Below are 12794 nucleotides of genomic sequence, written 5' to 3'. Positions count from 1 at the left end.
GTTTCTCATAGTTGAGGTTTACCTATGATGAAAATTACAGGCCTCTCTAATGTTTTTGAGTGGGAGAACTTGAACAATTGGTGGCTGACTGAATACTTTTTTCCGCCTCTGAACTGTTTATTAGAAAATCACCTTTGGGTTGTGAGTGGGACCTTGGGGGAGAAGCAACCCCACCAGGTTATGGCCTATGGAGGGAGGGGTAATATGCATTCCTGACATTCACACTGTATCCAGAATCCATCAGTCCAGAGTCATATTGTAACTTTCGGGTAGTTTATAGTCTTGGTCAAGTTGGTGAGGGTGGAAGCGTTTCTTTTCAGCAGAATGTCCCGACAGTCGAATACGTGTTCGTTACGACCTGTCGCCCACAGCATGCCCGTAGAAAAAACTGTTCATGAAGATTGTTTCACAATAGGATCACTGAGCGGTCTATGACCTGGATATTTCCTGCGGGTCATCCGAGTTCCCCATACAGGTCTGACAGCTTTCATCCGAAGACGACCCGTATCCACCTGTAAAGGAAGTAGAGACTACGGCACAAGCTACATATAGAAAAATGGATTTCGTGTTCCCGATTTTCCTTTTTTATTGCTCTTCAGGTTGGGATGCTGTTACATCTAAATGCAAATACAGAAGGTTCAGACTTGCAGGTTGAAAAGAAAAATGGTTTGCTTGTTGGACACAGATCTTCTCAAAAAGCCCATTCTGGTCGAGGCTAGTTAAGTTGACCAGAACCACCAATGATCATTTAAATGCCACTTCATAGTTTCAGTGGCTTTTAATTACACTTTGCTTAGATCTCAACTAAACAATCTGAGGTTCTGATGATGGGCAGAGAACTAGTCTGAAACAAGAAGGTTGTGGTTGGTAATCCTTCATCATTACATCATTTCATAATGAAGTCATTTGTTCAAAAGACAAGCGAACAGACTAAAGCCCGGTTCTGATCCAGTGGCTTCTTGATGGAATGTTCCTGCAGCTCCTCAAGTGCCGTTAATGATGATTAGTGCAGGACTTGCTGCTTGCTGGTTTGACTCGCTCATGCTGCTCTGCTGGGCTGGCTTAGCAAAAACTCGGGCCGTGTTCAGGTTGTAGACTCCAGCTCGAAAGAAGCAGGCCCGCAGAGCCAGACTCAGCACCTCATGAGGCCTCAGCAGCAGCTTGTACTGACTCTGGCCGACCCAGGAAAACAGGCTGTGGAACTCCTGAGACTCGGCACTGCAAAGAAACCCACAAAAATCCAATTAAACTAGAAAGAGCCGCATTTCCAGAAGAAACTGCAGGGTTGAATGCTGTATTGCTGAATGAAAAGGAAACCTAAACGGTTATAATTGGCGAAAAATAAATAAACAACAAAACCGGGTATCGAACCAGCGACGTTGTGAACCACATCTCACGTGTCATGCCACGACGCCACCAACCAGGTACAGTGGGTGGGACTTATAACAGCAGTTTCTGATCATTTAGTGTTGCAGCGACTACAGATCTGCAACTCTCTGGAATCTGGGATGATTTAAAAGAAAAGTCAAACCAACAACTTGAAACAAATTACATTTTTGAAAAGCCAACAAAAATGTCTACGTTTTTATCTATTTTTTGTTGGGATTGATTGACATTCTAGACGTGAGGGAGCTTTGTTTGTAAAAGCTGAAGGCTTTTTTCCTCCGTCCACCAGGAGATGGTTGAACAGCTATGAAAGTTTGAAGTCGATTTGAGAAAAAACAGTAAATTGCATAATCACAATAGTAAAATATGTTGTAGTCCAAAGCCCTGTGAGCATTTTAACGTTTTATTGGTGACTCTAGCTGAAATAATGCCAAACTAAGAAGATCCAAAACAGGGTAAACTTTGGTGAAAATGTCGGAAGCCTCTCCCATTGAAACCCGTTGAAGTTATAATAGTTGAAAGAAGCAAAGGCTTTCAAGGATTTCCCATGTGTTTCAATGGAGGCAAACATCCTGGAAATCCTGGAATATCTTGACAAGTTCAAGGATTTAAAGGACCAAAAGTCATAGCTAGAAAAAAGCTGAAAGAGCTGAACTTTTAAGTAGTTGAATGGTTAGTTGAATAGTTGAAGCAGGCTAGAACTGTGCCATGACCCTTACCTGGTGCTTCTGTGTCTCAAGTCGATCAGAACTTCAATAGGAGCTGAGCAGCAGTTGGATAAAGTCAGGGTCACTGGAACCATGCAGAGGCTGGACACACAAAGTAAAAAAGACAAACACACAATAGTGTGAACATGACAGGTCTCTCCAACCCGGATGTGGGGTCAGACTGAAGGGGAGCTCCTGTTGGCTCCACCCTGAGGCTCGGTCTGCACATGACTCATGTCAGAGCAAAGGTGGTCTGACCTGTCCTGGAGAAAGCCATGCGAGAAGGTTTCTGGGTAGTGCAGGTTGGTTTTGATGAGCTGGGACATCTCTGGGGAGGGCAGGGCAACAGGAGGGGGGAGGTCAGACTTGAACTTCAGCAACACCATCTCCTGAGCTTCCTTCAAAAACCAAAGAAAACTTGATTTAACCTATTAGAAAATATACATTTCATGCACATAGAAAAGAATGCTTAACCCTTCATCGCCCGAGCTTTAGCTCCAGTGAGGACATTCTTTCAGCTACCGTAACTTTTCAACCATTTACACAATTAATGTAAGTCCAGCAGGTGTCTGAAGCTGAGGACAAAAGTCGTGGACTGATACACAACACTTTAAAGTATTCATGCAATCACCGTGAATCAGCGGATCGTCACAGAGATAAGCGGCTTTGCGTCGTTATGCCACATCACCGTAACGTGCAGCGTATCAGAGCAAAACCCATCTGCTGAAAAGCTGCTTTTCTCTGCGTCACAATCAGCCGATTCACGGGGAAACAGGAGTTACGGTACGTGGTAGAGCCTGTTGTTTAGGTGACATCGCCATAGTTAAAGGGCTACTGAGCCTGGGATTTGTTTCTAACAAACTACATTGTTGCAGGTAACAAAACGAACAGCTGATCAGACTGCTTCATGTTTACAGAATCTTCATCAGGAGCTCAGACGATGTCATCTCTGAATGTTTAGGGTCAAACAGGTTCTTGCAGACACCGTGAATACTTTTGAGGCTGCAGGCCTGAGGGGGGGGTCTACCTCTTTGGGCATCAGAGACGTGGCCTCTTTCCCGATGGTCTGCAGCGCCACATGAAGCTGGCCCTCCAGGATCAGCTGCTTGCTGTCTTCCACCACAAAGGCCTGCTCAGAGATGAACAGTTCACACAGTCATGTTTAGGAGCTGATCACGCCACATTTCTCATTTTCAGCCTTTCCTAAGAACACAAACATCATTTTTAAAAGACCCAAAAAAACAATTGCTTTTCTTCTGTTATTCATTCCCTCTTTTCAGAGCAGCTTTTTATGTTCTCTGAAGCCCCTTTGATGGAACCAGTGTGCAAAAAACTGCTTCCTCTTGGCTTATTCACAGTGTAAATCATGTCATCAGTGTTTATGACATGAAGTACCAATTCCAAATTCTGTACCATCACCAACCATTATGTCAACTCCAATACAAAGAAATACACAGACATTTCCAATAGATGGGAATTCTCAAATAATATTTTGGTATTAACTCATAAAAGTGCTTTCAGAACAATATTGCAGCAGGAAAATAAGTCAAACTTGAAATACTACTGCAACTATGTTTAAAACCAAAAGTACAATAGGATTGGATACATCAGGACAAAATACCATCAATATTTCTTAGAACTTCATAACCATTGACATTAAAAAAATAAGCACATTTTGTCTTATTCATCTTTTGTTATACCATGCGCCGGGTGAATACTCGATTCTGATTGGCTGCTGGGTGTGCATTAAAAAGTGATATACCACAGGATAACCGCACGGTGAAAAAAGAAGTTCCGGTCACCTAGCTTAAATGTTTCTTATCACTGCGCCGGCTTCTTTAAAACAACCTTTATCTTCATCATCTGGACAAAAACAAGCAGTAAGAGGTGAACTTTCTCTCTGAACTGATGCTTTATTCAACCCATCGGAAAGATAAGCATATATATATCGCTTTATATCGCCGAGTCTTACTACACTACAGAGGTGGTGCGCCGCACCAGGTAACAAATAGGCCGCGTCGCGCCGCACCTTTTGTGTGTCTTTTGTGAGAAAAGCGATCCAAATCGGAAAAAAACAAGAATTAATGACTAAAAACTGGTTAATGTTTATTGCTTTTGTAAGTGGCCATGATATAAACAGGTTAACGGCCTTCAAAGTGTGCATTATTACTTTTTAACGCACTTCGTGGCGTGTGTTAAAAAGTAATAATGCACACTTTGTTAGCCATTAACCCTTACTTAGATCAGTGTTTTTCAACCTTTTTTGAGCCACGGCACACTTTAACCTTGACAAAAATCCCGCGGCACACCAGCATCCCAAAAAAAAAAAAAAAGCAGAAACTCAGTCTGTTTTGATCTACAGCCCCCCCCCCCGGCAATCTGACGTGCATTTTTGTGATAATTGTGGTAGAAAAAGCAGGAAGTTGCAGATGTTTTTCTAAAAGATGTAATAAAAGTTAAGTTACATACAAACTGTATGTTCGTTGTGTTTTCAAGACGCTGTCCCTTTAAGCCAATGCATCATGGGAGATGTAGTATGAAAACTGCGACAAAACGGCAGAAAGACTCGCGTCTCTGAGCTTCATGGTTTTGTTCACTTGTTCCACGGTCTGACACCGGATTCTGTGGAAAGTTACACCGCTAAAGACGAGCTTTAGCTGGTATTTTTGTCGTAACTGACTGAGTTATGAGCTAAATTGGAACAAGGAAGTGGAGACTTTAACCACTTCTGATTGGTCAGACTGATGACATGTGATTAAGCCTTCAAGAATGATTGGTGGAGTCGTGGAGACAGTAAAAGCTGCGGGACTTTTCCTTACACAGTTATAGCTGCAGCTATTTCGGGTTACCGTCATTCTTATCAAAATGTCTTTAATAGAATCAAATAAACACAAAGAAAAAAGTATTTTATGATCGTTTATATTCCTAACTACTCAGTGTTTTATCAGGACCTGTTTGGATGAACAAAGAGCTGATTTCCTGGAGATGGGAAATGCTTTTAGATCAGTTAATGAGGGCAATTTCCCACGGCACACTTGACCATCTCCCACGGCACACTAGTGTGCCACGGCACACTGGTTGAAAAACACTGACTTAGATGATGAGACAGAGCCTGAGTAAATTCAACAAACTAAACTTATAACTTTATAAATGTTGGCTGCTGTGACCTCAAAGACATCACCAAAAAACTGCTAAGCAGCTCACAGATCAGCTTAGCTGTTCCCGTCACACATGCGCTCGCCTTCCTCGCTCCCATCAGCCCACCCTTCATCTCAGCTGACAGGTGGGCCAATCTCACGTTTTCATTTCACAGCGTTTTTTTCCTACAATGCGCATGAATTTAAATCACCCGTTCATGATGGCTGATGCAGAAAAGTGTCAGCATTTTTAGAGGTGGGCGGGGTCACAGCAGCAGTGCTTCGTGATTGGACCATTTCCTCATGATCCCATAGGGGGAAAAGCTCATTGTGAGAGGAGATTGTCACAAATCCCAAGGATGCAAACAGAGGACAGATCAAGTACTAAGTGTTGTCACAGTGTCACTGCCTTTCCCTCTGCGCGCCCCCGCCTGCCCACCCCTGCTCTAAAACAACAAATTTGAATGACTTGATAAAAATCAACTTATTGCCAAGCACTATGTCATAACATCTAGAGTTTTTGTCTGGAAAAGACCTACCTTCCAGATGACGATGATGGTTAGATCCAGCTCATTGCATTTCTTAGCAATGGCTGCAGGATCAGAGGTACAGTTGTCAGGCGTAGAGACAGTTTTGTTTTTGGACCCCATCCTGGATGTCTTCTCTCCTTGCTGAAGCTCAAGGCCTCGACAGCAGCGAAAGAAGAAATCTCTGCAGGGGGTGGAGGAGCTGATGATCTGCATGGAGACAGAGAGGACGGCTAAGACTCCAGCACATGAATCATCTCCTGACCGACTGTAAGCACCATGTGAGCCTCCATTGTGTGCAGTCACTGTCCTGGGGGAGGACCCTGACCTTTGACACCAGCAGAAATGTTTAATTTGTTTCTTTGAGAAACAAGGCAGTCCTGGAAACAACACTACACAAGTCCAAATAAACTGCACACAAGACATAATGCGTGCATGCATGTTTGCGTGCATGCACGCATTTGCATGTGCATTTGGGAAATTCGACTTTAGACTTCAGACATCATAAGCATTGCAAACATGCTCCTCACCATTCAATAGTCAATCTATTAAAAATTAAGGCAAAATGCATCTTTAGCCACAGGGTTGTAGAGGAAGCTGGTGTTACTCTTTACTGATGAATGACTTCCATAAAGCAAAGGTTGTTCTGCAGCAGGTGTGTGCTGGGATTATTCTAAAGTAAAACATGTACCTGTTCATTTCCAAGATTCAGATCTGCAAAGATGTATTTCTCCACAGAGTCCATGGAAGCTGGAAAAACCAGAAGATACTTGTGAGCCTGAAGGCTACCGTACAGCCAGGAGTACACCCTGACGGGTAACAGTGCCTACCTGGGAGGGGGGCACATGGCGTGGCTCTGAAGCAAAGCTTGGCCTTCTCTCTGCTGCTCAGCTTACAGTCTATGGGAGATGAAGAACACATGCTGAGACTGGGAGCCCTGCACTAGGGGATGTAGTGGAGCCATGACAATAAGACTTCCTTTCTACCGGTCCCCACAAATCCACGGATGCAGAAATTAAGATAGAGGTTTGGTGTGAAGCTCAAACTGCTTCGTCTAAAGCTTGACAGGAGGAGCTTCACATGCTGTGGTGTTAGTCTGGTATCCATTACCATACAGAGGAGAGTCAAAAATGATGTGCTGCTAAGTACAATGACATCACACCCCAGTGCTCTCCAGCAGTGATAGTGCACTCACTTAAGACACATGTGCTTGAGCTCTGGATCTCAGGAAGAATGTGGAAAAGGCAGACACCAGATTGGATCCCCATGTATGATTTTCAGTAATGGTGGCTCCATGTAGAGTTAGAAGTGAATCTTCCACATATTTATCAAATACCAACCCCTCTGTGACAAAGGTCAAACGTAGCAGGGTTCAACATTAACCAAAACCTAAGCCGTTCTGAGCATCTATTCATGAAATGAACTGAATCTTCATCATTGCAAAGCCCATTTGCAAAGCGAAGGTTTAGCTAACTTACATTTGCTTCACCTTCAAGTATCTAGATACAAAGCATCGTGGCTCTAAATTAAGATGACACTTTCAATTATTATTAGTGTTTGTTTTTGTAAGAGAATAATCATCAACTGAAACTTTATAAATGAAGGGAAGAACAGTTCTGCTTTCAAATACATCCATTATTTTTACAGAGAAATGTTTGGCTACTAGAAGTCTAATTTGACTAGTAACAAAAGAAGTTAATTTGGAGCCCTGCTTACAATTATAACCAAATCACAACATCTTGGTGCAGGTCGTTCTGGTGACTTTCAGGTGAAAGTGGTATTCTGGAACATTAGAAAGCTGAAATAGTCGTAATGGTCGCTCGCTCTGCAGCTCTCAGGTGTGCTAGCACTCCCCAAAGTTTATAGACTTGCTGGCATAAGGTGTGTGCAGACGCACCATTGTCCTTGTCAGGGTTGATGTACTTGTGAAGGCGCCAGCGCTGACTGCTGCTGGACACCTGGACAATGTGAAACTCCCGCATGCCTCCTTCACTCTGTGAGGAGGCAGAAGAGACAGCACCACAGTATTATTATCGGCAGTATGATCTGATAGCAGTTGCACTCAGATGGATTGGTGGTGGATTGGTGAAACTGAAGGCTCTTAAGGATTTACTGATTGCTTAACTTTCAGCACCCCATTGCTCCCTGGCTGCTCTGCACCATCTTTGGGCCACAGCTATACAGCATTTTCTGTTGTACCAGAGGATCAAGCCCAAAATGTAAGTGGTATTTACATGGTACTTATTGTGTAACTATTGGGTACTTTCAGGGTATTTATATGGGACTTTTTATGGAATTTACTGGGTACCTACATGGTATTTTTTGTGTCTTCTTGGTACTTACATGGTACTTGCAGTGTATTTAAGTGGTACTATTTGGTACATACTTATGTGTTACATACTGGGTATTTATAATATACTTACTGGGTATTTACATGTTGTGCAAAGGTGTCTTTTGTGGTACTTCATATTTTTCATATATTTTGTACTTCATAAAAGTCGTCATCCTTTTTATGTTCATTTGAGCTTGTATTGTGATTTTTCTTGTAGTTACAAACCCTGAAGAAGTCCTGCACTGTTACCAAACTCTGCTGAAGGAATTTCGACAGACAATAAGCACGACCCTCACATTACACCTTACATGTTGCCAGTGTAATATAGACAAAAATACAATAGATATGACAGCAACTATTGCAGAAATGACTTTGAATTTTTGTGAATTTGATGTTCTCATTCACAGCTTATTATGCCTTATGAAAGCCTCCATTTCTTGGAAATTTATCTCTACTCAGTCATCCCATGAGTTGGTTTGTGTGTAATAGCGAAATTGTGTTTTCTTTTTGACATTTCTAGAGTTTCCATAACGTTTGGAGCATATGTGTAATGAAAACGGAGCTAATGACCTGCGTTGAAGAGGTGGAGGCGTGGAAAGAGGTAAGCACTCACAACACGCTCACGATGACTGAGCTATGACTCAAAACAACTCGGACCAATCACTGACAACTGGTTTCAACATTGCGGCGTCCGTATCAGGAAGTATTGGTGAGAGATTTAGCCTCATTTCACAAGAGCTGGAGGTAAGGCAATTTCTATGGGTGACGTCACCCTTCGATTCATCCATTGTTTCTACAGTCTATGCTAGGCCTGGTAGTTAATAACAGGGAAAAAAACAATCAGTGCAGTCTGGGGGGTATTCCAGAGAGCAGGTTATGCTAGCTCCCACGATAAGTTTGAGGCTAAGGAAGTTGATAACCTCAGCTTTCGGTTCCAGAAATGGAGGTATGTTTCAGGGTATGTCAAGTTGCCATAGCAACTCATGCTCTGAACATAACCTGGTCCGGAGCAGGTTTAGTTGAAGGTTAGTTTGTTTACAGAGAGGTGAAGCAGCATGGCGTGTCCATTTGAAGATGATTTAGTGGATGAAGAAGCTCAGATAATACTTTTTCCACCATGAGAGGGTGATAAGACCACATATGGATGTTGGAAAGATAAACTTTTTTACTTTGATCTAACTTAATTATTTGCTTCAGTTAAGATAAATCATTTTTTGTTAGGTCACCTTAAAAATAACACGTAGTTTTCAGACAATTATTTTCCTTTCGTTCAAATTAATTCAATTAAGTAGGTGTAACTTTGATGCTGCTGTTAGATCGGCACCGCAAGGGATTCTGGGATATCATTCCCTTTGCCTGTCTGGACGGATTTGGGTTTAAGTGTGGCTTTTTTACAAAATGTGTTTAGTTGTTTAGCTGTTTTACTGTGTTTCACCGTGTTTTGCCGAGCTATTTTGTCCTACTATGCTTACGTCTCTGCACCATGAGTGAGAGTAAAGGATAGGATGATGAGTTTATATAGCACCCCTACCAACTACAATGATTATTACAGTGAAGGAAAATTCTTTAATGAATTTTTGCACTCCGTGCATTTTTTCCCGTTCTTTTTATTTTTATAAAAATGAGCATATCTGCCGGCTCAAACTTAAAAATATGTGAGTTCAAGAAATATAAGTAATTAAGATGGAAAAAAGATTAATGGAGTAATGTGACATTTAGTTAGATAAATACATAAATTTGAGTTGTATAAACAATTATTGAGTTTGAATAAATTTAACTTAATTATTTAAATTATTTTTCAGCCGTGTCACTTTTTTGATGGACTTATAATCTTTATCCGCCGTCATTAAAAGCTCACACTCCGTCTCACTGAAGTATAGCGCTTTCTTTTTTTCTCTCCACGCGTTTCCATGGCGACTCCAGAAATCGGCGATCTATTGAGAATGTCTTTATGTACCGTGCGTTAACCCAGGGTTACCAAGTCGAGCGTAATTACGCCAACTCATATCCGGTCTTTTGGAACCGACATACCCAGAGTAAGCAAGTTCAGGCGGACTTCAGCCAGAGTTCAGGCTTAAAGTCAGGCTAGTTTAAACATGCTTCCTGGAATACCCCCCTGTAAAGTTAAACTAATTTAATATGTACTAAGAAAAGGATTGTATACAATGATTAGTAATAAAAGTATTTGTCTTAAGATATTTAAAGATTGTATAACTTAATCCATTTTATAATTCTCTATCTATTTGGTCAGCCTTTGTTCTTGTTTTTCCCACCAAATTTGAATAAAGAAACAAAACACTGCCTGGCAGCCAAACAAAGGTCACTCACCGTGTTGACATTCTCCACGTCTACAAAGACCAGCGTTCCGTCACAGCCCATGCTGTCTGCAGACCGTTGCGGTGGAGCGGTGCTGCGACATGCCGAAGCCTGAACGCTCAGAGACCGACTGGCACAGATGAAGACCGTGTGACGCAACACGCGGTGGCTTCCCATGAACAGACAAGAGAACATAACCGTCACGGGTTCGTACGTCTGTCACGTCATGGTTTGTTAGGCACTACCATTCCTTACAGAACTTAATACATTAGAACATGGTGCTGTTTTTTGCTGCTACAGATGAACCTGCTGCTGCTAAATGATCATTTAGAATGGCTAAAGGGGGTTCCACAGCAGCTAAAAGAAGATGTACTACAGTGGTCCACTGCACCTGGCTCAGTTGGATCCAGCTCTAAGCCTGCCTGCCAGCCTCTCCAGCTCCAGCCTTCCCTATGGAGTTTCACACCTTATCAGGAATAAACTCAACTCCATTATCTCTGCCTGTGTCTGCTGCATTTATCCTCCTGCCTCGCCCTGTGCCTCAACACGCTCCTGTACAGAGTGCAACCAAATCTTTGATAGATGTATGACTCTGGGTGAGTTTAAACAAGCGAGAAAAGTGTGAAAATGTTCATGTCTGTCTTAGAAAAGTGAAATAAATGTGTAGTATGAAGTTTTACAGCCTTGAAACATCTATAGGTATCGTAAATAAAATCTTTTCCAGATTTCACCTATTGAGGGTAAAGGTCATGTCACACAGCCATTACGTACAGTACAAACCAAAAGTTTGGACACACCTTCTCATTAAAAGAGTTTTCTTTATTTTCATAGTCATGAAAATTGCCACACACAAGGGGGGGTCGTGAAAGGGGGCCAGGTACGGCTGATGCGACTCTGGATGTGGGCGGGGCCCTTTGTGCGGATCTCCCCAGCTGTAGCTCCCGCCGAAGGTCGTCCATCTCAGCTGATGCCTAGCAGCTGACTTGGAACTGGTGTGGATCAGGGCAATCCGACTGTTTAAGTATTAAAAAGCACTGCGAGGGCCCTCGCCACGGGCCCACGGCGAGGGCCTCCGGCGAGGCCCGCGGCGGGTGCTGACCATGGTGCTGACGCCATGTGATTTCTGCTCAGTGCTCTGAATGTCCACATGAAGAAATTCTGTGAAGCGCGGGTTTACGTGTTCTTTGCGTGGTTTCTTTGCACTTCTTCAGTGGTTTTAGCGTGATTCCTTCATGATTCATTAGTGAAAATTCTACGTAAAGAACGACAACTTTTCTCACGTATATTAACATATGACCAATTTCTATCCGTGCAAAATGTATGTAGCAGTTGTGTGACACTGCCTTTATTTTAACTGCTTTGATTAACAAAGGACCACTGTAATGCTAAAGGGTGATCTACAGAGGTCTATGAAACATAAATAAAGTTTAGCCTCAAATAGAAAACTGGTTTTATTCAAACATACAGTGTGTCCAAAGATTTATAACCTCTATTGAAACAGTAAAATATGTCCCACACAAGAGACCTTCAGCTCTGATCAATAATTTAAGCAAGCATTAACCTCCTTATGGCAGCAGACAGAACTGGACTGGACTGGACTTACCAGGCTGTGATCAACACTGGTGACTGAAATATCCTATTACAAAGTCTTGTTTCCATCATTTGGATGAGGTCATTGGTTTTAAATGTAGTGGTTGGTGTAGATTCCTTTTCACTGAAGCCCAGCATTAAGATTAATTGCCAAATTCAACTATTTTCATGCTTCATGTCCGTTTAATCACTTAGGTACCCTCTGTGACCTGCACTTGAATTCCATTTTTTAATGAACCATGAAACATGAACAAAAAGCTTACTAATGGCCAAGCTGCTCAGTTCAAACCGAGGAGGATATTCATAAGTAGAAAACAAGGGTGGTGTGTCTCTTCTTACCTGACTTTGAGTCCTTTTTCTGTGCTCTCATAGTAGAACAAGAAGTTGATCTCATGGACTCCTTCGTGGTCAGGTCCTCGGAGCCACAAAGGCAGCTGAATGGACTGGCCTGGATGCAGGGTCCCACCATCTATTGGGATTTCTAGCACACCGGACAGCTGGGTGAAGTCCTGAGCACAAACCTCAACCTCAGAGACCACTGAACCTGGCTGGACGGTGGCGGCAAAAGTCTTATAGGCTGAGCCGTGTTCTGCCGAGGCTGGGCTGGAAGGCGTTGGGTTGTTGCAACCAAAGGTAAAGAACTCAGGGTGTGTGGATGCCACCCGCAGGCCACACAGAGCAACGGCACCGACGTTGCAGAACTCTACGTAGGCTTTACGGATCTCCCCACACAGGAGAGCAGAGGGGAAGTGCAGGAAGAACACCTGAAAACACAGTGATTCTGTCAGAATGCACAAAC

General features: G+C 42.7%; 1 protein-coding gene across 2 annotated transcripts in view; it reads right to left on the bottom strand.

The window, feature by feature from the left end:
• Window positions 1–561: 561 nt before the first annotated feature.
• trappc8 (trafficking protein particle complex subunit 8) overlaps window positions 562–12794 on the bottom strand; it is a 43807-nt gene continuing 31574 nt past the window's right edge. For both annotated transcript variants that reach the window (XM_011472980.4, XM_011472977.4), the window contains exons 20-29: window positions 12335–12759; window positions 10418–10574; window positions 7655–7751; window positions 6588–6656; window positions 6449–6507; window positions 5770–5967; window positions 3121–3222; window positions 2352–2491; window positions 2106–2195; window positions 562–1218 (exon numbers count right to left, since the gene is read on the bottom strand). In XM_011472980.4, the coding sequence (XP_011471282.1) occupies window positions 984–1218; window positions 2106–2195; window positions 2352–2491; window positions 3121–3222; window positions 5770–5967; window positions 6449–6507; window positions 6588–6656; window positions 7655–7751; window positions 10418–10574; window positions 12335–12759 (1572 nt within the window). In that variant the 3' untranslated portion in view covers window positions 562–983. The remainder of the gene's footprint in view (window positions 1219–2105; window positions 2196–2351; window positions 2492–3120; window positions 3223–5769; window positions 5968–6448; window positions 6508–6587; window positions 6657–7654; window positions 7752–10417; window positions 10575–12334; window positions 12760–12794) is intronic.

Source organism: Oryzias latipes, chromosome 4, assembly GCF_053564925.1.
Source record: "Oryzias latipes strain Hd-rR chromosome 4, Olatipes_Hd-rR_3.1".
Taxonomy (NCBI): Eukaryota; Metazoa; Chordata; class Actinopteri; order Beloniformes; family Adrianichthyidae; genus Oryzias; species Oryzias latipes.
Note: the sequence above shows the minus strand (reverse complement) of the source record. Positions and strands in the feature narration are given on the sequence as shown.